Genomic DNA, 26,526 nt, shown 5'->3' on the forward strand with positions numbered 1-26,526 from the left:
TATGTGTGAGGAGCTGCAGAATGTCATTTCCTGGCCCCTTTTCCATGATTCATCTGTAAATTATCTCCTACTGGTTTGAGAGTCACTGGCTTGCTTCTTTATCCCTAACAATATAGAATCCATTTTGTCTTTACCTGTCTGCTGATGATATTAGTCATAATAATAGTTATACTTGTTCTTTGGGTTTTTCCATACAGTCCAACTGTTTATGATTACTGAACACATATGAGATATCTGTTAATACTCTTTTCATGGCTCATGTAAGTATTATACTAAATACCAAAAACAGAAAGACGGGAAGGTAAAACCAGGATCATGATAGCTCACAGGAAACAAATGATCCAGAATGTTTTTTTCACAATGAAGGCCATAGATCTGACTGCCTTCCATTTAGCTTCTCTTTTTTTTAGAAAAAATTATGCCTCAACTCAGATCCCATCCCCAGTGGTAGACAAGACAATGTTAATACTGAGATTTCGTAGCAATGAGCCTTCCTAGTGCTATGAAACCACACCATCCAACCAAAAGATTGGTCATTAATGCATCCTTTGGATGGATTATGTCCAAAAGGTGGAACTGTGGAAGAATAAAGGGGCTCTACGAAAAGTAACCTCACGGGGTGATCTGAGCATAAATTCCTAACTGGGCAAGTCATGGTGAGTGGTGACAACCCAGGCCTGAAACTTTTTTAGTGAAAGGTTTTAAAGCAGTCCTGCCTATTGTTCCTGTGTATCTAGGTTAACAGACCTTTGAAATTCCAGAAGGTATTAACCTTCAAAAGAGCACATAATCTTGTTAATTATCCTATAATCCAATTACTGCCTGATTTTTCTCCAATATTCCTTACATCTATTTCTTAATTTCAAATGCATAAAAGAAGCAGCAAAACTGTTATTCTCAGGAACAGTGGAGATCTTGTTCCACAGCTTATGTCATTAGTTTGGCTCAAATAAGCTCTTATTTTAAAAAAGGTGGAGGGGGGGGGCGAAATCAGCAGGCACCAGAGCCTCACTGAACTGAGTCCTGCCCTGTAGAGTTGGTACCTGCAAAGCAGACCCTCCACAGTGGTCATGGCCAGCCACTGGCCTGTGGGTAAATCTCTCACATTGGTGTGCCCACAGCAATCAAGGCTCAACTACAAGGGGAAGGTGAATGCAGCCTACAGAGGGTGCATTCTTGAATGCCCAACTTGGGTGACTGGAGACTGTGCCACTGGGCCCTACTAGATCACCTACTATATCAGGCCACTCTACCCATACCAGGAGACCTAGAAGCTTTACCTAACACATAGAAGCCAACACAGGGAGGCTGCCAAAATAAGGAGACAAAGAAACTTGTCCCAAATGAAAGAACAGAGCAACACTCTAGAAAGAGAACTAATCAAAATGGAGACAAGCAATCTACCAATGCAGAATTCAAAACACTGATCATAAGGATGCTCAATGAACTTAGGGGAAGAGTAGATTAACTTAGCAAAAACATCAACAAAGAGATAAGAAACATAAGGGAACAGAAAACATTTTTTTTAAAAACCAGTCAGAAATGACAAATACATTAACTGAAAGGAAGAATATATTACAGGGAATCAACAATGGAGTAGATGAAGCAGAGGATCAAGTCAGAAATCTGTAAGATAAGAAAGCAGAGCCCTGGCTGGTGTGGCTCAGTGGCTTAAGCACCGACCTGAGAACCAAAGGGTCACTGGTTCAATTCCCAGTCAGGGCACATGCCTGGGTCGCAGGCCAGGTCCCCAGTTGGGGGCGTGCAGAAGGCAACCACACACTGATGTTTCTCTCCCTCTCTCCCTCCGTCTAAAAATAAATAAAATAAAATAAAATAAAGCAGAAAACAATTAGAACAGCAAAAGGAAAAAGGATAAAAATAAAATGAGGATAGTATGCATAAGGAGACTCTGGCACAACTTCAAGTGTACCAACATTCACATTTAGGAGGGTGCCAGCGGTAGAGAGAAAGCAAGGAATTGAAAACCTATGTGAAAAAGTAAAGACAGAAAACTTTCCTAACCTTGTGAAGAAAATAGACATACTAGTCCAGGAAATGCAGAGTCCCAAACAAGATGAACCAATGAATCCAAAGAGGCCCACACCAAGACACATAATAATTAAAATGCCAAAGGTTAAAGACAAAGAGAGAATCTTAAAAAGTATCAAGAGAAAAGCAGTTAGTTACCTACGGGGGAGTTCCCATAAGACTGTCAGCTGATTTCTTAAGCCAGTCAGTGAAAGACAAATACCATATGATCTCACTTACATGTGGAATCTAATGAACAAAATAAACTAACAAGCAAAATAGAAATAGAGGCATAGACACATGGAACTAACTGACAGCTGTTGGAGGGGAGAGGTGAGGGGGGACTAGATGAAGGGTGAATGGTGTGGAGATTGCCTGAGGGAGTGGGGGTGCTGAGTGGAGGTAGGCAAAGAGAAAAATGGGGACAAATGTAATAGCATAAATGATAAAATATAATTTTTAAAAAGAGATAAAAGAGAAAAAAATCCCCCAAACCAAAAATCCTAATGTGACCACAGTATATGAGTTTTTATATTAAGTGCATAACTATTTCTGCATATATATAAATTTTAATATAAATGTTATCCAGAAAACTTAATTTTAAATTCTTCATGATATACCTTTTCAAGCAAAGTAATTCTTAATGAAAGCTAATTTGAAAAGAAAAAAACTGTCAGCTGATTTCTCAACAGAAACTTTGAAGGCCATATGGATTGGCATGAGATAGTCCAAGTGATGAAAAGCACGGACTTACAACCAAGATTACTTAGCAAAGCTACCATTTAGAATGGAAGGGCAGATAAAGAAGAGCTTCCCAGACAACAAAAAGCTAAAGGAGTTCACCACCACCAAACCAATATTAAAATAAATGTTAAAGGGCTTCCTTAAGAAGAAAAAAAGAAGATAAAAAATATGAATACATAATAAAATGGCAATAAATACATATGTACCAACAATTACATCAGAGAAGGAAAACTCTGATTCCAAAAAACCTCCGCTGCCTTGCGGCATACCTCTTCAGGGGAAAGGCTAAGGGAGTAAACCCCGACAGAAAATCCGGAGCCGGAGTCCCTAAGGCGGTTTGACGCTGTAGTCAACACCGGCAACTCCTGCGGCGCACCTGAAGCCAAGCTGTATTGACTCCGTCTTTCCCTTGGACCCTTCAGCTGCGAAGAGAGGGGGGGTCTGCTGCATGGGCAACAGCAGACCCTCCATATCACCCTGCCCAGGCTCTGTAGCTTCAGCTTCACTGGAGAGGACACTCCAGCGCCATCGCAAGATGTCGATTCAACACGGGAGGAGACAGATACCGTGTCACTCCCGAGTCGGACTGCACAACCATTCTCGGCGGTGCAGATAGACTCTTAAGAAGCTACACCATCGTCTCTCGAGACGGACGGCTGCCGACGACGACGACGAAATGCTCCAATCAAAAGACTTAAGATGGCTACATAGATAACAAAACAAACTTCCATATACTGTCTACAAGAGATTCACTTCAGGTGAAAAGACACAGAATGAAAATAAAGGGATAGAAAAAGATATTTCATGAAAATGGAAACAAACAAACAAAAAAGCTGGGGTAGCAATACTTGTACCAGACAAAGTAGACTTCAAAATAAAGGCTATAACAAGACACAAAGAAAACCTAGCAATCCCACTTTTGGGCATTTATCTGAAGAAACTCAAAATGTTATATCGGACAGACAGATGTATCCATATGTCCACTGCAGCTTTATTTACAACAGCCAAGATATGGAAACAACCTAAGTGTTCATCAATCAATAAATGGATAAAGAAGTGGTGCATGTATACAATGGAAAATGACTCGGCCATTAAAAAAAGAATGAAATCTATGATCTGCTGTAACATGCATAGACCTAGAGGTATTGTGCTGAGTGAAGTAAGACAGACAAAGAAAGACAAATAATAGACGATTTCACGTATATGTGAAATCTACAAAACAAAATAAACAAGCAGACAGAAACAGAATCACAAATACAGAGAACATTTTGATGGTTGCCAGGTGACAGGGCATTTGGGGGATGGTTGATAAAGGTGAAGGGATTAAAAAGTATAAGTTTGTAGTTACAGAATATTCACAGGGAGGTAAAGTACCACATGAGAAATATAGTCAATATTATAATAACTATGTATGGCATCAGATGTGTACCAAATTTATTGGGCTGATCACTTCGTAACTTATATAAATGTATAATTACTGGGTTGTACACCTGAAGCTAATATAATATTGTATGTCAACTGTAACTGAAAAATAAAAATTATTTAAAAACAAAAAGAAGGCTGAGGTTTGCGAGAAGGCTGAGCTGCTAATTGAAAAGTCTGACATTCTTTTCACTCAGGAATGATGAGTACTACCTACCAGATCTTTTAGAAAAAGAAATTAGAAATCAGATAAATCACAACTACTTCTTTAATAATTTACAACTGCTTGTAATATTTACTGACTCCTTAGGGCTATTAACACAACTGTTAAAAAATAAATTATATGACCAGCACAAATGCCACTACAGTTTTTGTAAGAAGATTCAAACCTTGTACATTCATAAAACTAAGGTTTTATGGTAGTAAGAAAGAAATGAAGGAAGGAAGAAAGGAAGGAAATGAGTTTTCTCTCCATAATTTCAAATACATATAATGTTCTTTCAATATCTTTCATAAATTGTAGCTTGCTTTGTCACCTTGTTTAAAGCATAGTCTACCAAAAAGATGCTTCAATTTTATTGATTTTTACTTACTATAAACAGTTTTGAAAGGGTTCTTTCAGTATGATTTATGGGATATTAAGGATCTGCTACTACTATGAACTACTAGCCTATGCTATCACTGAAATATTTAAGACACAGGTACTACAGAAACAAAAGAAAAGTTAAGGCAGTCAAAGGAAGATAATTCTTTATAAACTTATACTGGTTTAATTTAATTAGGTTATCTCACCTAAGATATTATTATGCATGACTAGCACTTATTATAGAATTTACATTAGAAAACTCTAAATATTGTCTGTCTCAAAAACTTTTTACGATTCGGGCCTAGAGTTCCTGGAAGAGTCCTAGATATCAACTAACTTCTGATCAGCTGCCATAATTATTATCCTTAATGGTTCTAGTAACATTGTGGTTTTGTTATTATTTTATTTATTGTTTTAATGGTAGTAAAGGTGATGTAATAGGAACTATATAGATTACTTATGAGGCATTCTTACCAAAAATTTGAATGAGAATCTAACCAGTTTTATAGAAAATATGAAGAATAGAGAAATTATTTAAAGGATACCATAAGAAAACAACCAAATCCAGAATGTGGAAGATGGTTATTGAACAAATGTCTGTTTTTTTTTCCAAAATATAAGTCACAAAACAAAGAGTGAGATTTAAAAAGATTCAGCAAGACTTAAAATATATAAGAACCATTACAATGTATAAACATTGTTTGGATCTTTTAAAAATTTATTTAAATATTTATTTATTTTTAGAGAGAGAGAAATTGCAATTTGTTGTTCCACTTATCTGTGCTTTCATTGGTTATTTTTTGGTATATGCCCTGAATGGGAATTGAACCCACAACATTGGTATATTGAGAAGACACTCTAACTGAGCTACCCAACCAGGGCTGGATCCTTTTCATTAAATTACCAAACTATAAAAGAACATTTTCTGATATCTACTTGGGCTGCTTCCATATCCTGGCGATTGTAAAAAATGCTGTAAAGGAAGGTGGGTGCAGACTCATAGATGGAGAGCAGGATGACAGCTAGCAGGGTGGGTGAGGTGAGGGGATGGAGGGACTGAGCAAAAAGGTAAAAGGTCTCATGGACATGGGCAGCAATTGGTGATTGCTGGGGGTGGGGGGTATAAGGGGACTTAAAGATAATGTAAAAAAAATACAATAAAGATTAAATAATAAAAATAAATTTTGAAACAAGCATGGAAATAGGAATATAAACTGGGTGAAAGATATTAAGAAATAACTATTAATTTTGCAAGGTATAATGGCCTGTGGTTATGAAAGCAGCCATTATCTACTAGAAATGCATACTAAATAATGTTCTGATGAAATGACATTCTGGGACTTATAAAATATTCCAGGGAAAAATATAAAGATACATGTACACGCATACATTACATACACAGTCATGTGTGGCTTAAGGACGGGAATACAGACTGAGAAATGTGTCATTAGGTGTCTTTGTGCAAACATCACAGAATGTACTTGTAAAAAAAACAGATGGTATAGCCTACTACACACCTAGACTATATGGTACAACCTATTGCTCCTAGGCTATAAGCCTGTACAGAATGTTGCTGTACAAAACAACATGAGATTAAATTAAGTGCAAGAAAAAATAATGCAATCAAGAGTGAAGTAAACACGAGATGTAAGAGGCCGCTGCCTGTGTCACATGGCATACTGTCGTAGAGCAAACTTTTTTTTACAAGTAGAAAGAGTACACTCTAAAATATTAATAAAAGTATAATATAATAAATTTATAAACCAGTAACATAGTTGTTTATTATTATGCATGTACCTTACATAATTGAATGTGTTATTCTTTTATAAGACTGGCAGCATACTAGGTGTTTTTATACTAGCCTTGCCATAATCACATAAGCAATGCACTGCAGTATGATGTTGTGATGGCTATATCACTAGGCGACAGGAATTTTTCAGCTCCATTATAATCTTATGGGACCACCATTATATATGAGGTCCATTGTTGACAGAAATGTCATTATGTGGCATGTGACTGTACATATATATACATAAATGTTTATATATAAATAAGTAAAGCAAAATAGCAAAATGTTAACTGTGAAAGTTGGGTGATAGTAACATGGTAGTTCATAAAATTATTTTCTCTACTTTTGTATGTTTGATAAATTTCATAATAAAAAGGTATAGAAGGAAGAAGAAAAGGAGAGGAAGGGAGGGGGAGAGAATAAAGGCATAGACCTGAGCCAGATCAGTAAGTAAACCTGCAGAATGTGAGCTATAAAATTTCCTAACGCCCAGAAACCCTGTCTTAGGTAAGACAAGCTTAGGCCATGGGAATAATCAGACTTAGAAGTGTCTTACTGTCAGGGTCCCCCTGGGGAAGTATCAAGACTTGGAGCCCAGCACAGGCCAGGCAAAGGAAACGAAGCTTGTAAGACCAGACTGGAAAACCAGGAAAGCTGGATACATTTGTGCCTTGACGCTATAGCCAGTGTGCCCTGATGGGAATTGGGCCATGAGAAAATGCTTTATGTCCTTTGAAGCTTGCCCTGTTCTTTTGCCTTGCTTAATCGCTTTATTGTACCAGCAGCAGAGATTTTAAATTTAACTCAAAATGAACTCACCCTCCCCATTTTATGGCCATCTGAAGTCTTTGTGTCCAACACACCCTGACCTGAGGGAGCTCTCAACCTTCCTTCAATTGTTATCCCTGAACAATATCTGTTTTCTGTAATCAGCACTGTTTAATATTGGTTGATGAGCCTTACGTGCATGCTATATGCCCTTAAGCTTACTGCACTCAATAAAAGACCCTTGAGGAAGGCAATCGAGGCATTTGTCTCTCTGACATTTGCCAGCCTTCTCTCCCCTAGCACAAGCTGCCTGGGAAGTCTTCATTTCATCCACACCAGGGGTTCTCTGCGGGTCGGGGGTCTTCAACATCCTACCAGTATTAATGGAATAATATATGTCCAAATCAGCAAACCTTCCCCAAAACCTGAGCTGCCATGCCAGACCTCTAGCCGCATGCCCACTGAGTTTGCCTTCATAGGAAGTATGCTCCTTCCCTTCCCATCTGCAGCATCTGCTTCTTTCACTCCTTCTCTGAGGTGGCCTGATATTGATTGGGTCAAGCTGGCTAGGTCTATGACCAGGTAGCCAGTTGTCCTTATAAATTCGTCTGGACCAGTACTGGCAGCAGTTTGTAATAAATAATTCATCTTTTCTCATGAAAATTCATCAACAAACAGTGCTTGGAGGGCAATTACTTGAACAGTCCAAAGACTGTAGGTGATGATAAACTGAAACTTTCTTTACTCATCACCACCCACCAACAATTTGGAAGGTTCAGAACTAGTGGTACTTGCAGTTTACATTCTATATATTAAAGGAAGGTCACAAAGGATGTTCCATACCTCTGCTTTCCCCATTAGGAGATTCATTAAAAAAAAAAAAAAAAAGACTTCTGTAGACTTGCCCTAAAATCATGGAGCCTTAATTTCCATGAAGGTCTGTAGCACTGGGAATACTGGGATATGGAAGTTCCCAAAATAAAAGAGGAAATACCGGTAGATTAGGATAAACAGATTCCACTTCAACTAATGGGCCTATAAAGACCATCTCTCCTGGGACACCAAAGCCACCTTCCTTCAGCATCATATTGGTGCGGTAAAATGACCAAGTTACTACTAGTTCCCCTGTAGCTTCACAGAAATTATGTACTCTTAGAATTATAGTTGTATGTTTAGAATGTCTGATTTTCCTTTGGATGGGCTAAGGCAGACTCAGTGGGATCACTGGCATATAGGTAGGTTTTTTGGAGCCTGGCTGTTTAAGGGCTAAGTTGTTTCTGGAGTGGATGAAAGCCTAGACTTAAGACCAGAGCAAAAGCTATCAGATCTGTTTGTGAATTTAGAACTGCCACCAAATGATTAGGTTGAGTAAAGAGCTGAAAATATCAGAAACAGATAAAAAAAGTAGAAGAGAAATGTGAAGGCTCAGGCTGGATGCTAAGAAATGTTGTCTAGCAGGTGGTGGCCATGTGGTACCCAACTAAGTCAATTGGTTTAAAGGTACAGAATTGGGCCAAACATAACAATGTATTTTTCTAATACAGGATATTAGCTGTGGCACTGGCTACCTTGATACATCTGAATTTGAAAAAAAGAATAGAAAACTTGCCATGACAACAATTGTACTTCACAAAGAGGATAAATTCCTAAATGACCATTCTTTTCCATTCAAATAATGTCACCATCTCCCAAAAAACAGGTTTGGGGCAGGAAATAACAGTATTTCATTTCAAGCGGACTACTCATCTACCAAAATACCATTCTGACCAAAGAAACAGATGCAGAATTACAGTCACAGCTGCATTCTGTACAGAGCAAGTTGGATAATGGTACTCTAAATTGCTAATTACACTGCTAATGATGTTTTTAGTGGCATTGCAGTATTTTTCCACCTTTGCTTAAAATTTTTTAAAAAGCACCTAGGAACTTTTTAAAATGGTAAACTGTTAAATAGTAGTGAGTCTTCCAAAAAAGAACTCCATATAAAACCATTTCTTGAAATGGCACTCTCATATGTGATTTTGTAGGAGCCTATTTATTGACTAGCTATTTGTTTTAATTTACTTTCTCACCAATTTACTTGCACTTAAGATTACTGAGGCCCGAAGTATCTCAATATTAGTATTTGTATCTAGATCCATAATGGTAAGAAAAGATAATCAACTAACATATGTCATGATATACTGGCACTGGGAATGTGCTATGTCTAGATTTACAAAAAGTAATAGCAAATGTACAATTTTATTTTTATTGTGACAAGCATGGTGAAATTTATTACAGTATATTTTATTGTTTAATCATGACAGCACAGTTGAAGGAGCTAATTAAATTTTTGAAAAAAAATGCTTTTAATGTTTTTATTTCAGATATCATATAAGGTTATAAAATGTATATTAAAGCATTGTCATTGTTTCATATTGTTTCTTGCATATTTAAGTGGCAGAATATTTTTTCTACAAATAGTGAATTAATTTCTACTAAATTATTTCATAAGGTTTTTAAATAATTTTCCTCTTAAATGAAAATCTCCAGCTGGTGGGGAACCTCCATACATTAGATTTACAAGAATATATTAAATGCAGAAAATGGTGTACCAATCATAATTATGTCATAATGTTTTTTGATTATTTTTATATTTAATAAGGCAAATTAGCTGTTAAAAAAACACAATCTTACTATGAAATTACAAACTCATAAGTAAATACTTACATTTGCTTCCAATGGCTCATCCAATTTCAGTGATCTTTTAACACTGCAAACAAAATATTTAAAGAAATCTTAGATTTCATATGCTTTAAGTAGCCAAATTTTTAAGAGTAATATATGTAAAGATTCTAAGTTACTTCCATAAAGTAGAATACCATAAGGAGAAAGCAATTTTCACAATGATGAAACTGTTTTCAATAGCATATTTCAAGATGGAATCATAATTAAATATCTAAATGGATATTTTAATGCATATATAGTTTTATATATATGCACTATCATACAATTTAACCATCAGTCATATTATAAAATAATCTTCGTAAAAATTACTATTTGTATGTTTTAAAATACCACTAATAAAAGTTATATGTAAGAGCAAAATAATTTACAAACCTTCAATGGAGATATTGAAAGTATATTATTTGCACAAATAATGCCCTTAAAGTAAAGGTATGAGCAAGATGAAAAGTTTTGCACATTTTTGTAGCTTTAAACGTGATTCAGTGCTACTAAAGTATGACTTAACTGAGGAACAGATGCTCTATGTCTTCCTAAGTCCCCAATCCATATGAAACTATTTTTTGTCTCCTTCACTAAACCGATTCAGGAACATGCCAGGCTCTCTCTGTGCAAAATCTGTTCTGCTAAACTGGATGCCCAGCTGTTGGTGACAATGCTTAGAAAGGAAAGCTGAATATTTATAATACTTTATTTCATACAGCTGTCTTCTAAAGAGCAGTCATCAACATTTTATTGAACGCAGATTAAACACTCAAAGGAGAAAAAGGTCAATATAAATTAAAACTAGTTTTTACAATGACAAATACAGACTTAAAAGTACTTTCTTGATCTCTGAGAAACAAATTGTTATTTAAAATATTCAATAACTTGAGCATTAGACAAAAAAGATTGTATTATAAATAAAGGTTACAGCATAGAAAACAAAAAACTTACACATCCTAGAAACGACTATTCATAAATAACTGACTAATGACTTTCAAACAAGTGACAGGAGCGAGAAAAGTGAAAGGAATGGACAATTTACAGAACTTACTGAGCAGTAAATACTAAGTACAAAATTTTTATCTAAAAAGGAGTCACTTAAATTTGCTGTTACATCTACATTAGTCTATCACATAACATTATTTCTTGAGATTAATTAAATTAGTTTAAAGAATTAGTTATATATTTTAGAAGTCTACTTAAAGCCAACTGAATGTAAATTCTCAATGGAGTAGTAAGAAAAGAGAGGTAAGAACAAAATGGAAGATGATAATAAAAAAAAAAGTATATCTATTTAGCTTCAGAATATATATTACCCTTTGCCCTGGCTGGTTTAGCTCAGTGGATTGAGCGTCGGCCTGCGAGCTAAGTGTCGCTGGTTCGATCTTCCAGTCAGGGTACATCAGAGAAGGAAAACTCTGACTCCAAAAAACCTCCGCTGCCTTGCGGCATACCTCTTCAGGGGAAAGGCTAAGGGAGTAAACCCCGACAGAAAATCCGGAGCCGGAGTCCCTAAGGCGGTTTGACGTTGTAGTCAACACCGGCAACTCCTGCGGCGCACCTGAAGCCAAGCTGTATCGACTCCGTCTTTCCCTTGGACCCTTCAGCTGCGAAGAGAGGGGGGGTCTGCTGCATGGGCAACAGCAGACCCTCCATATCACCCTGCCCAGGCTCTGTAGCTTCAGCGTCATCACAAGATGTCGATTCAACACGGGAGGAGACAGATACCATGTCACTCCCGAGTCGGACTGCACAGCCATTCTCGGCGGTGCAGATAGACTCTTAAGAAGCTACACCATCGTCTCTCGAGACGGACGGCTGCCGACGATATATTACCCTATTCAGGTGTGTGAGGTGTTTTGGCACTTAATAACTTCAAAAACAGAAATCAAAAACTAAAAGTATGCAACATGGCATTTTTTTATCCTTTGTTTTCAAATGCTGTTAACATTCAATACTACCTTTCAGAAGGAAATAAACCCCACCCTGTTATTAAAGTTCAAAATATTTTTGTTTTATTATTGATGGTTAATTCCTAGAAAAAGAAACTAAATGTTTGGATTCAAAGGTTTCTAGTTTAGGTGCTAGTTTGATCTAAGAAGCCCAAGGCAACGTGTAAAAGTAAACAAGAAAGTGAGCATAGTTGTTAGATTGTTATCTTACAGTTTAACAGTTTAGAGAGAATCTAAAAGCTTGATTTATTATGGGAAATGTAGTTTTTCAGATAATTCAGGCATCCAACAATCAAAAGCTGAAAATATTTACAAAAAGAAAACCAAAATTAATAGACAAGACTGGGAAAATCAAAGAAATCACTTAGTTCGTCCAATAGGGACGAGTTGGTGTGATTTGACCACTGTCACATAGCTTGAGAAACTTGGATCTCAGGTCTTGTGCTTAGTAAATCTTTGTCAAATTGAGGGGGAGGGACTAAAAAGGTAAAGAGGGGCAAACCTAGTAGAGGAATTTATGACCATCTATACTTACCATTCTATTAGAACTGGGCCCATTGTCAAGATACCAATTATTAAATTAAGCACCTACTATATCCTTTTACCCTTTAAAGAAAACAGTGCTCTTTTACTCAGGTACAACTGTAATACAAGCATGAGATGATGTCAAGCAGATTAGGATAATGTTAACAGGAACAGAAGGGAAGAAATGGATGAAACATATCATAAAGAAAGAACAGGCAAAACTTGATTAGATATACAGGATATTTTCCTAAAGTATTCTCACTTTCTACCAGTCTTAGCAATTAAAAGTGATATATCTGTGATAGTTCTGTAAAGTTATAAGCAACTCTTGTGGTTACTTAGTTGTAAAAAAATTGAGCACATAAAAATAGGCAAAAACGCAAATAGGCATCTCTCCAAAAACATACAACAGTCCTATTAACACATGAAAAGATGTCCAACATCACTAATATTAACAGCAGCACTAATATTAAGAAAATGCAAATCAAAACCACAATGAGATACCACTTTAAAACCATTAGAATGGCTACTACAAAACAACAACAACAACAAAACGCAAAAAACAAGAAACAAACAAAAAATAGAAAATAAGTGTTGGCCAGGATGTGGAGAAACTGGGACTCTTGAGCACTACTGGTGGGACTTCGGAATGGTACGGATGCTATGGAAAAGTTTGGCAGTTCCTCAAAAAACTGCGCCATGTTCACAGCAGTATTATTCACAATAGACAGAAAGTAAAAGTAATACAAATGTCTATCAACAGATGAATGAGTAAATAAACAAAATGTTACATACACACAGGCACATACATATGCACATGTTGGCATATTATTCAGCCTTAGAAAAGGAAATTCTGAAACATGCCACATGGATGAACCTAGAAAACATGCTAAGTAAAACAAGCCAATCACAAAAGGACAAAAGTATATGATTCCACTCAACTGAGTAACTCAAAATAGTCAAAATCATGTCAGAAAATAGAATGGTGGTTGCCAGGGGTGTATAGGGAGTTACTGTTTAATGGGTACAAAGTTTCAGTTTTCCAAGATAAAAACGTTATAGAGATGAATGATGGTGATTGTACAACATGAATGTACTTAATGCCACAGAACTGTACACTTAAAATGGTTTAGTCCTGGCTGGTGTGGCTTAGTGGATTAAGTGCTGGCGTGAGAACCAAATGGTCGCTGGTTCAATTCCCAGTCAGGGCACATGCTTGGATTGCAGGCCAGGTCCCCAGTTGCGGACACATGAGAGGCAACCATGCATTGATGTTTTTCTCCCTATCTTTCCCCCTCCTTTCCCCTCTCTAAAAAAATAAAATAAAATAAACAAATAAATAAAATCTAAAAAATTAGTTTAAGTGGTAACTTTTATGTTATGTATTATTTTAACACAAAAGAAATTATTCTAGCCCTGGCTGGTGTGACTCGGTGGATTGAGTACTGGCCTGTGAACTGAAGGGTCACTAGTTTGATTCCCAGTCAGGGCACATGCCTGGATTGCGGGCCAGGTCCACAGATGGGGGCGCACAGGAGGCAACCAAACATTGATGTTTCTCTCCCCCTCTCTCAACCTTCCCCTCTCTCTAAAAATAAGTTTTAAAAAAGAAATTATTCTAAAAAATGTGAACTATCATTTGATTCCTAATTAAGAAGTAGGAATGACAGCTCAAAAATTCATGAAATTACATGATTTGAGATTCTCTTACAGGATTTTTAAAACATTGAATTACATATAATTTGAATAGCTGAGCTGAGTATAACAGTGTGAGTCCAGGTAGGAAGATAAACTTAGTAAAGCAGATAAGACTCAGGGAACCTTGATGCTATCTATACCAAATTCTTCCCCTAAGGTTGGGCAAATCACATAATCTCATTGAGCTTCATAAAGTTAATAATAGAGGCCTGTAAACTAGTAGAAAATTTCTCAATGAAAAATAAAAATATGACTTAGTATGTGTTTCCACTTCCTCCTCACTATAATGGAGATGATAACATTGCCAGCTACAACTTCATGGGAGTATTTAGGATTATTGAGTATGCTTATGAGATACTTTGATACGATACTTTGATGGAAGGCAATGGCCAAATTCGCATCCCATGTGATTCCATAGGTATAAATTGAGATCTCTAAAATGATTTTTTCCCCATTTTATGTATAAGAAGGATCAATACCCAAGCCAGTTATTGGACAACATGTTTATAGTGTCAAAACTTTCTTTATTAAAAAATTAATAAAGAATTAACTAAAGTATTCTTACAGAAGCAAAGAGATATATTTGGGAATAATGACTCCAGAAGATAAACAGGTGAAGGTAAGATGTTCTTGGGTTGCCCTGGCCGGTGTGGCTCAGTTGGTTGGTGTGTTGTCCCATACGCCAAGTTTGTGGGCTTGATTTACAATCAGGGCACATACCTAGGTTGCAGGTGGAATGTTTGTATGGGAAGCAACCAATCGATGTTTCTCTCTCACAGTGATATTTCTCTCTCTCTCTCTCAAAAATCAATAAACATATATATTTTTAAAAGATGCCCTTCAGTTGAATAAAATGAGAAATGTCATTAAATTATTTCACTCCTAAATGGGTACTCTCAAAAATGAACTTTAATACTCATTACTATTACCTTCTGCCAGAAACATATAAACATGTGTATCATCATATATACATACATATAAAAAGCATAAGTCCTTTACTATTGAAAGAAGCCAAAGAGGCTCATCAGAATTAAATATGGCAGAGAAATTTTATATGCTTTCTTGTATGCATTATATTTTACAACATAAAAATGAACAATAATCAATTAACAGTGATGCTACCTTTCCCTTGAGATTCCAGCACAATCATTTCTAAGAAGATTCCCTTGAAAATGTCCAGTTTGCACTAAGGATCTTTCCACTCTACACCTGTAGCACTTGTACACGTCTCTCGCATAGTCTAGTTTGTCTTTACTCCCTAGACTAAGATATTTATATCATCAGCACCTTGTCTGTTAACTGGTAGGTTATGAGTTCTAAAAATGCCTGTTGAACTATCTCTCCCACTGAAATAAAAACTCTTAGAGAGGTACAGTATCTGTTCACATTTGAATCCCAAAGACTGACTCTGTGACCAGCACAAAGTTGTTATATAAATTAATAATTTAATTATTTTTATTTTTAATTTAAAACCTGTCTCAAATCCAAAAATATATTTACTTCCTTTAACTTTTATAATCCTCTAATTCTGTTTAAGGTGATTTAAAGGTGGGTTCCCAAAGGATGTCATGCTAACATGGTCTTAATCTCTAACATTGACTCGTATGTGGATTTATGTTTTATCAGCTCTGGAAAAATCTTCCATAATCATTTCAAATACTGACTTGTCTTCATTCTACCCTTTTGAGACTTCATCTAGAAGTTATTTTAGACATTCTTATTATCTTAGTCTCTAAACTCCTATTTTTTATTATTGGTCTCTATGCTGCATTTTTGGCAGTTTCTTCAGATCTATTTATCAGTTGTCTAATTCTTAATCCAACTGTGCTTAATTTACTGTTTACTCCATCATTAGTACTTAAAAAAAACAAGTTGATGAGTTTTTTCAGTAAGTTAATTTTTATATAACTTTAAACTTAAAAAAAGTTCTAGGAAAGAGGCTTCTTTTTATCTTTTACTCAGACCCGCCACTTGCTAACATTTTGACCCATTTGCTTTATCATTCTCTCTATACAAATACATATACAATGTATAATCTTATTTTTGAGAATAAGATAGACATTGTATGCTTTTACCCATAAATATTTCTGTGTGTTTCTAAGAACATTTTCTTATATAATCACAATACAATTATCAAAATCAGAAAATTTTTTTGAGATATAACTGACAATATTCAAGTGTACCACATAATGATTTGATATATGTATATATTGTGCAATTGTCATATGTCTACTTAAGATCCATCACCACACAGTGACAAACTTTTTAAGATCTACACTCAGCAACTTTTAAATATACAATACATTAATATTTCCTATAGGCTGTACATTACATCCCTAGGACTTACTTATTTTATAACTGTAAGTTTGTACCTTTTGACCACCTTCACTACCCACCACCACCTCTGGCAACAACCAATCCTGCACTGTTTCTATAAGTTTGTGTTTGTTTTTTTAAGAATCCATATATAAGTGAGATCATATAACAGTATTTGTCTTTTTTTAATTTATCTCACTTAGCATAATGCCTGTAAGGTCCATCAATATTATAGCAAATGGCAGGATTTCCTTCTTTTTAATGGCTGTATAATATTCCATTGTATAAGTGTGCCACACTTCTTTATCCCATCATCTATTTTGGCTATCATAAATAATGCTGTAATGTACATGATTGGGGGTGAAGATATCTTCATGAGTTTTGTTTCCTTTGGATACCCAGGAGTGGAATTGCTAAATCATATGGTAGTTCTCATTATACTTTTTAAAGTAAAGTCCATTCTGTTTTTTATAGTGGCTGCACCAATTTAGCTTCTCACCTACAGTGCACAAAGGTTCCCTTTTCACCAGGTCCTAACGAGCACTTGTTATCTCTATTCTTTTTGAAAAGAGCCATTCTAACAGATGTGAGGTGATATTTCATTGCATTTCCCCTATGATTAGTTATGCGAGCACCTTTTCATGTACCACTAGTCTTTTTGATTAGAGCCATTCTAACAAATGTGAGGTGATTATCTCATTGTAGTTTTGCTTTGCACTTCCCTGATGATGAGTGATGTTGTCCCACTTACTTCTCTTTAGTTTTGTTGTCAAATCCAAAATATCATCGCCAAGACCGATGTCGAAGAGCTTATTTCTAGAGCTTTATGGTTTCGGGTCTTATGTTTAGGTTCTTAATCCATTTTGAGTTAATTTTTTTTATGGTATAATATAGGGGTTCAGTTTTTCCACCACCATTTATTGAAGAGACTGTCCTTCCCCCACTCCATATTCTTGGCTCCTTTGTTGTAATTAATTGACCATTTATGTGTGGCTTTATTTCTGGGCTCTCTATTCTGTTTTGGTTCCTATAGCTTTGTAGTGCAGTTGGAAATCAGCATGGTATCTCCAGCTTTGTTCTTTTTCTCAAGACTGTTTTAGCTATTTGGGGTCTTTTATGGTTTCATACACATTTTAAGATTATTTGTTCTATTTTTCTTTTTGAAAAATGCCATTGGAATTTTGATAATGATTGCATCAAATATATAGATTGCTTTGGGTAGTGTGAACATTTAAACAATATTAATTTTTCCAGCTGATGAGTATGGAATATCATTCCATTTATTTGTGTGTTTTTCAATGTCTTTCATCAATGTCTGATAGTTTTCAGGTCTTTTCACCTCCTTGGTTAAATTTATTCCTAGGTATTTCATTAATTTTGATGCAATTATAAATGGGACTATTCTCTTAACTTCTCTTTCTGGTAGTTTACTATCAGTGTATAGAAATGCAACTGATTTTTGTATCTTAATCAAATTCAGTAAATACAATATTATTATCAACAGCCCACATTATCACCTTTTCTAATAATTTCCTTTATAGCCAAGTTTCCATCTAATCTAAGATCCAATCCTGGATTACTCATTGCACTTAATTGTCCCATATCTTTGGTCCCCCTTAAACTAGACAGTTCTCCAACTTTCTTTTTCTTGACCTTAACATTTTTTCAAGAGTATAGGCCAACTATTTTTGTAGAATATCTGTCAATTTTGGTGTATTGGATTTTCCCATGAAGTTAAGTATTTTTTGGCATAAATATCACAAAAATGATGATGTACCTCTTGACAGCACGTTAATTTGAAGCACATGATTTTGGTTTGTTACAATATCAGTGACACATTTTGATCATTGATTAAATATTATTATCTGCCAGTTTTCGCAAATGTGATAAGAAATCTTAGCTTGTTTCATATCATATCAAACTTTCTCCCAATACTTTAAGAGACTTTCAGAAAGTTTTTATTTATTGATTTGAGAAAGAGAGGAAGAAAGAGGGAGAGGGAGGGAGCCAGGGGTTGGGGAGAGAGAAAGAGAAAGAAAGATCAATCTGCTGCTCCACTTTTCTACGCATTCATTGGTTGCTTCTTGTATGTGTCCTGACTGCGGACTGAACCTGCAACTCTGGCATATCAAGACAACACTCTTAACAATTATGCTACCAAGGCAGGGTTCTCCCAATACTTTTAAAGAGTCATTAATGATTTTCTAATTCTATCATTTAAAAAATATTTATTAGCATTTTACTCCAAAAGCTTTCCTTTCTCCTCTTTATTTATGTATCATTATGAAATGATGTAATTTTATTTTAGCATTTTATCCAATGGATTACAATCAATTTCTATCACTTATTTTGATGTTTGATTGTCCCAGATTCGGCGATGGGATGTTTCTCCTTTCACACTGCCTCTAATGGAACTATAATAGTTTGACCACTTCCGTATTTACTAGCACAAAAAAAAAAAAGTTCTCTGTTTCAGTCCTAAAATTTGCTTTTGCTTCAGTAACACTTGTTTTTTTGTGGACAATGGCATTTAGAAATCAAGATCTGGGCACTAGATATATTCATTGCTACCTATGTCATTGCTTATAGGCAATTGACAGAACTAAAACAGAACACACACACACACACACACACACTTCTACCTACTTGTATCTTCATGTGTCCATTTTAAAACTCCATGATTTCATTTGATACTTCTAATACCAAGCCAAAATATTTTAAATTACTCTAGCTTCCACGATCTTCAATACACTTATTTGCTTAAGCCTAGAATACATAAACTAGTTTCGTAAGTGCTAACCTATACAAATCTATTCACTAAGATTCAATATTCACCTAGTATTATTAAAATATAAAATGTATATGCAGTCATTTTTGGGGTATTAAACAGTATTTCAACCTAGTTTTAAGTTTAATTTTCCTGATGTCTAATAAGATATTTATTTGCCATTCATATAATTTTTGTTAGGTATTGGTTCAAGTCTTTGAGCCAATATTTTAATAAGGTTTTTGTTTTTTTTTTATTGTTGAGTTGTAATATATAATATAAATCCTACATCAGATATATGTCCTGTGATGTCAACCTCAACTTTAAGATCATGTATTTATTGTCAGAATACATTTATCACAGATTCTTCTAATATAATATGTACCGGCTAATATGCTAAGAAAACAGTTCTCCAAAAGTTCCATTTTTAATAATTTTCTGGTTCCCCACTACCAATAACGGGACAGAATCATAGTTCAGGAAGTACCACCGCTTATATATTAAGCAAACACACATCAGTTTTCCTTGTATTCCTACTTAGCATGGATTATGTTACATTATTCTTGCTGTTTCGTAAACGTGCTAACTGGATTTTTTTTTTTTTTTAATAGTGCAGCAGTAGGGAGACAAGTCTTAATTCCAGGGAAAGGAAAACCTCTTCAATAACTTATAACTTTTAAATATATAAATGAAACACATTTATTGATACTTGTGTGTCACACACCATATTAAGTGCTGAGTTTCCTTATCTGAAAATTAGATAACAGCTGCTCCTACCTCCTCAAGTCCTTTCTCTTTTTCAATGAGAAAATACAGGTAAAACTACTAAACGCTGTGCCAAATCATAAAGATTCAATAAATGTAGGTTATTTCTTTACATTTTTCCACTTTCATGTCGATTCCTATTTGACACAAATACAACCCCGCTGTGTTACTTCCCATTTGGCTCAAACCGGAAAATAACGGAGGAATAAGTTACTGTAGAAATGGGTAAGAGGTAGAAATGGGTAAGAGGGGGTACCTAAGTCAACCTGGGGACAAGCGACAGCCGAAGAATTTCACGTATTAGATGTTAATCCCTCCACCCCAAAGAAAAACTTCTTTAGTAAACTTTAAAAAGTTTCTATAGAGCAGCAATAAGAAAACTGACGCCAATTCGCTACGCTCCCTCGTTTCAGATCTGGAATCCAGCTCTTTTGAGACCCAGTTCTTGAGCTGTCCCAGAAATTTATACGAACTCACCACACTAATGGATGTTATCAAATTATATCGCGCCTTTCAATCTACTGTATCCCATTCTTGGTATGTTAACCATATTTGAAATTATTTCAAGCATTCAACACAACACTAAATACTACAACCTATAGCCTATAAACCTGTCAAAAGCCTTCGAGAATCGGAATTAAAGTGGATCAAGACTACCGGATAACTACGGCTGGAAGAAGAGCAGAGGTGGGTTGAGGCTACCAAGTACTATGAACTGTCGACGGAGGAGTCAAGTTTATACTCAGAAAAGTAGAACAAAAAAGATTATTGGGCCACATAATATTTACTGTTCTTGCTCTCAGAGGCGCCCGACAAATAGCAATATCTGGGGAGGAGATACCTACGGCATTTCCACATTCAGGGAAGGATCACCGCCGCTGGATAAAACTAAGCGAGCACCCTCTTCCGAAAACACAAAACTTCCGAAGAAAACACAGAAGCCTGAAAAGCGCGGGCGGGTGGTCACTTGTCGCTGTGTCCCACTTAACGTAGCCCGCCGGAAACACCATCTTCGCAACAACGGATCCGAATGCAAGCGGGGAAAGGAGGAAAGGAGTGTCCGTTAAGTCCGCATTCAGTCCCTTGCAGTGCGGCACAGGACCCTCTCTCACGCTCTGGTCGTAACAGACCCTGATAGAGGAGCAGCAGGGCCCTCTCTGATCACTGTGGATTAACGATCCGTAGGTTTCTAGCCGGACCGTTTGGGGAGGTGCTCCGTATCTTATTTCCGGTGGCAGAGAGGTGCAGTTGCCATGGTAATTAAAGAAAGGCCGAGGTCCGACTGGTTTCGGTGAGCGGGTTGTGGAATCCGTGCAGAGAACTGGCCGCGCTTCCTCGTCTGTAAACTGGAATTAGGTAGCAATCAACTCAGTCTCTCTTTGCGTTCCGTCCCTTAACTGTTCGGCTTTTCTCCCACCTGCTACTTATTCCTCTCTGTCATGCTAACAACTTGGTCCATATAGGTACCTGAAATGTACATAAATGCAGTTTTATGCTCAGAGGAATACAAAGAGAGAGAGACAGAGAGACAGAGAGACAGAGAGATGTTGCCTGAGATCAGCGGTGAACATATTTCACTGTGTAGGGACGGTGTGGCTGGCTCTCTGTTTTCACTTGGCCCTTCAAAAGCCCTAGGCGCTTGTTAGTTTATTTTTCGTGCTATTGTGTGACTGGTTATTTATGGAGCCGTTTGCTGCAGTGTACTCTCTAGGCCCCTGCCTGAGTCTCGGGCTGGAGTTTTAAATGAAGGAGGTTTCCGAGCCCGAGGGGGTACAATTATATATTTATTTAAGCTTAGTTTAGTCTTTCCTCACAGAAAGGGAAAGAATAGAATTCTGGAACATTTCTGCTGTGGGATTTCCACGTGAGGGAGTCACCTTATTGGGAAAGAGTATTCGAGGACCATTCTTAAAAAAAGAAAAAAACTTACATTTTAAAATTGCTTGCTGCAAAATGAGCATTCTCCATTCCTTATTGGAACGGTTTCTTTCACATTTTTGAGGAGATGCGTGCACGCATATGTGTTTAAAACAGTGATGCTTAATTATAGTGATACCAATTTGCAGTAACCAGACTGTGACACCACACATCCCTATGGGGTCCTTCTAAATCTGCTGTAATATGAAAGTGTCAGGCAGGCGGTCTGTGTATTATAAATAGGGTACTTCATCCATGATAAGCGATTATTATCTTTCTTTCCCAAGTGTAAAAGACCTATATAATTCAAGAAGGTGCAAGTGATTTAGGTCTCTTGAGTAAGAATCCAATGAGTCCTGAAGGGGACCCTATCTGTGTCGTCTTATTGTTGAACTTGAAATATTCAATTTATTAGGCTGAAATGTATTTTTAAAAGTCAAAGCTGGGTAAAATAATGTTGGAAGCTGTTAGACCACTGGCACAATTTAGTGCCTCATAGTTACTATTGTACAGGAAGCCTTCATTCACATTAATAAAGAAGAAACTGTTATTGAATTTCACTGCCTTTTGCTACTGACTATTAAATTGGCAACACTGTGTCCCTCAATTTCCTTATCTGTAAAATGGACCAAAAATACCTGATCACTGTAGGAGGGATAAATATGTTGTATGACAGTTCTCTGAGCTCTTAAGAGCAGAGGTGCTATATAGACCCAAAACATTATTATTTGTAATGGAACACAGTAAAATCTCATGATAACGCTATAAATGGGATTTTTAAAATTCAGTCTTTTAAAATGTGGGCTGCATTATTGAGGTGTTAGTGAAGTGACCTGTTTGGTCCTGCTGTGGAGATGGATGGCAACTGTCAATCACGTTATATCCACATTCTTATTATTGTGGAGTTTCTCTCTATCTACAGTTTATTCAGCACTTAATTTGTGCCAAGCACTGTTCTGTTTGCTTTATACATATTAACTTATTTAATCCTCATGACAACCCTATAAAGAGTCTCAAATGACTCCTGTTATTTTGAGAGAATAGATGTGGTGTTTTTTTTTCTTTGCCCTGTGATTCTTCTTTTATATGCATATTACATCTTTGTTTTGGCTTTGTTCTTTTAGTATATACATGTATATTAATAAAGAAGAAACTTTATTTATATTTAGAAAGCTGTTTTTATATATATATACACATTTAGAAAGCAACTTCCAAAAGGCGTATTCTAGTTTGACACATATTATAACTTTATACATATTATAATGTTCATCTTTTTTTCCCACAAATAAAAACTCTAATATCTTGATTCCTACCTCCTCCAAATTTGAAAGGCAAGGTGACATTTGCATTTTAGGGGATTAACATTGACTAAACCAATTTTTAAAATTATTTTTTAATAGAATGGCCATCAGTCCAGGAAGTGATGCTGCTTTCTCCAGTCAAAACTCAACGCTTTCAGAGAGTCCTCGAACAAAGAAATTTCCACTAACTGAAGAGGGGATATTTTATATGAATTGTAGAGCTGCCTACTTATCGGTTTTCAAAAGCAGCTTAGAAAACATTATTTCTAAAGATCAACTTTACTTAGGTAAATTTTTAAATTTAAGTATTTGTTGAAAGTTATTAGATCAGGAAGACTGGATTTAGAATTACATTGTTGAATCACCCCAATTTTAGTGGTTTGAGCAATGGAACTACTACATTAAGCTATTGTGCCATTTTATATAGTTACATATTGTAGAATCTTCAAATTAAAACTTTCAATGTTTATAGAGGATAGAATAGTATTTTTAAACCTATCAATTCTTTGCTTAAAAATATTTTTTAAATTCTCATTTTGTTACTTTAAGATTTACAATGGAATTAAAACACTTGGCATCAGAATTACTATTTTGAATTTGATCTATATTAAGGAAAATGTAAAAGATATATAAAATGGAGTGAATGGTTGTAGAAGAGTAATAAGTGAAATTTTAAAAGAAAATGAAGAGTTCCGGGTTTGGTTTTGTCTGTGTATGGTTGGAAGGGAGGTTGGTCTTTTTTTGCTTCTGTCCATTATCATATTTTAAATTCTTCAGGTTGCAAATATCCCCCAAAACAATGAGTTTGGTCCTTGCCATGTGTATCAAATGACTTGGAGGTCTTTAGTCTTAAGAGAGTGTTAACAACACTAAATACTCGTGTTATTTTAATCAAGGCGAATAACTTTATGAGTAAAGAAACTGAGTTATTTTGCCAACTTAAGAAGCAGTTTCCTTAAATAAAAAATCTGACATAGTTTTGCAACATCTTGGATTTATATGCAGTAAAATGTCTATTTGAGAAACTCTGTTTGGGGGAATATAAAATAGTTTATATTTACTATAAATTATAGTTTTAGTTTTTTTCTCTTTATTCTTTTGAAACTAGGCCAAGATTACAAAAGTTTAAAATTTTAACATGCGCCCTAGCCAGTGTGGCTCATTTGGTTGGGCATCTTCCTGCAAAGCAAAGGGTCATTGGTTCATTTCCTGGTCAGGGCACAAGCCTGGCTTGTGGGTTTGGTCCCTGGTCGGGGCATGTGCTACAGGCAGCCAACTGATGTTTCTCTTTCACATCAGTGTATTATCTGGGGGATAATAATGCAGTGTTTGTCTCTTCAGTGCTATAGTACACTTTTGGTTTTATGGTGGAATGCTCTGTGTAACATTGTAGTGACTGATTTCACATAACCTAGATTTTTAAAAAGTGGTAGTGTGAACCAGTGATGTCTCTTTCTTAATACTCTATCTATATTCTTAAGCCACTGCTGCACATAACATGTGTTTTGGCATTCCATTTTAAGGTCAGATAGAGCAGTACAAGTATCAGAACCAGAAGTTTGGAATTCCTTTATCCCCCCATTTTATAAATAATACAGGTACTCCAGGCTTGTGTCAAAGATTAAACTAAACTCTGGCAAAATATCAGAATTTTGGTGTAAACCTTTAAACAGCTGCAGTTACATAATGTTTTTACTGTTATCAGACTTAATTATAGGTTCTAAGTAATTCTTAAACTGGAGATTAAAGTTAAATTAGAAATTACTAAATTATACCTATGTCTTAAATATGGGAATATCTACTTACTGAGTACATGTTTTGGACATAATGGATTTTATTCTGAGGAAGTTGTTCTGTAATTAATGGTATCTTTAAAAATATTCTGTTATCAAAAATAGCAACAAACATATGCTGAGCTATTACTTGGTGTAAAGAGTTCTCAGAACTGAATGGAATACCATTATCTTTCACATGGGCTTTTGACTTCAAATCACAACTTCATTTAGGTTCTACTTGTCGTCGTCGTCGGCAGCCGTCCGTCTCGAGAGACGATGGTGTAGCTTCTTAAGAGTCTATCTGCACCGCCGAGAATGGCTGTGCAGTCCGACTCAGGAGTGACACGGTATCTGTCTCCTCCCGTGTTAAATCGACATCTTGCGGGGGTTTACTCCCTTAGCCTTTCCCCTGAAGAGGTATGCCGCAAGGCAGCGGAGGTTTTTTGGAGTCAGAATTTTCCTTCTCTGATGTGCCCTGACTGGAAGATCGAACCAGCGACACTTAGCTCGCAGGCCGACGCTCAATCCACTGAGCCAAACCAGCCAAGGGCAAGGTTCTACTTGTATTCCCAGCTTTTAAGGGGTAAAGGTTGGCTGGGGATGGAATGATAAAACATGTATCTTGATTCTCTTTATAGATGAATTAAGGAATTGCCCGTTTATAGACTAGGCAAAATAGTTTTATTCCTAGAGCAGTGTGATAATCACGGTTTTTATCTAGATCCAGAATAAACCTGTGGGGGGGGGAAAAATTCTATTATCTCCACTGTTAGAAATTTCCACAGACTTTCTATGTGAATGGAAGATGTCAAATACTACAACTGCACTGTTTGTTAGCTCTCAAAGTCACCTCCAGATGATTTACTTTGTTTCCATCCCAAAGTTTTAAGTTATCTAGGAATGATGCACTGGCATAATCTGGAGGATGGGAACATTTCTCTTGGTCTAGGGACTTCTACTATGTTATTAACCATAAATCATACCACAGGTAGCAATTTCACACTTCAGGTGTGGACTTTGTATTTAGATTATAAAACGTAGGAGCCAAGAAGCTTGTATCTCTGCAAAAAAAAAAAAAAATCACTCTGTGTTTTGTTAGTGCACAGTGAATGTTCAATATAATGGATTCACATATCTCTGTATTTATTACCCCCATCTGATTTCTATTTCTTTGAGGATACTTCTATACATATACCTGTATCTTTATTACATTATATTGCAGAATATTCAGATTGTCATTTTTAGTGTTGATTGAAAATGCATGATCTTGTAAAGTCTCGCTTAAGATGCTTGGAAATACTCAATGTAAGATTTTATAATAGAAGTTGATAGAACAATTCAGGGCAATTATACCTTTTAAAATTCTGTTAATTCCTTTTATAGTGCTTAGGAAACTTATCATTGGTTCATTTTAGATAGTATTAAGTGTTAATATGCAGAGATTTGTTTATTTGCAAATTA

The 26,526-nt window shown here is 35.9% G+C and overlaps 2 protein-coding genes across 2 annotated transcripts in view; one reads left to right on the forward strand and one right to left on the reverse strand.

The window, feature by feature from the left end:
* ITGB3BP (integrin subunit beta 3 binding protein) overlaps nucleotides 1–21,220 on the reverse strand; it is a 54,508-nt gene extending 33,288 nt beyond the window's left edge. Inside the window, exons 1-2 of the mRNA XM_090271661.1 lie at nucleotides 20,918–21,220; nucleotides 10,050–10,092 (exon numbers count right to left, since the gene is read on the reverse strand). Coding sequence (XP_090127787.1) covers nucleotides 10,050–10,092; nucleotides 20,918–20,922 — 48 coding nt within the window. The 5' untranslated portion in view covers nucleotides 20,923–21,220. The remainder of the gene's footprint in view (nucleotides 1–10,049; nucleotides 10,093–20,917) is intronic.
* Nucleotides 21,221–21,313: 93 nt separating this feature from the next.
* EFCAB7 (EF-hand calcium binding domain 7) overlaps nucleotides 21,314–26,526 on the forward strand; it is a 48,407-nt gene continuing 43,194 nt past the window's right edge. The window contains exons 1-2 of the mRNA XM_090271662.1: nucleotides 21,314–21,428; nucleotides 23,390–23,577. Coding sequence (XP_090127788.1) covers nucleotides 23,391–23,577 — 187 coding nt within the window. The 5' untranslated portion in view covers nucleotides 21,314–21,428; nucleotide 23,390. The remainder of the gene's footprint in view (nucleotides 21,429–23,389; nucleotides 23,578–26,526) is intronic.

Source organism: Furipterus horrens, unplaced genomic scaffold, assembly GCF_987537825.1.
Source record: "Furipterus horrens unplaced genomic scaffold, mFurHor1.1.pri manual_scaffold_3, whole genome shotgun sequence".
Taxonomy (NCBI): domain Eukaryota; kingdom Metazoa; phylum Chordata; class Mammalia; order Chiroptera; family Furipteridae; genus Furipterus; species Furipterus horrens.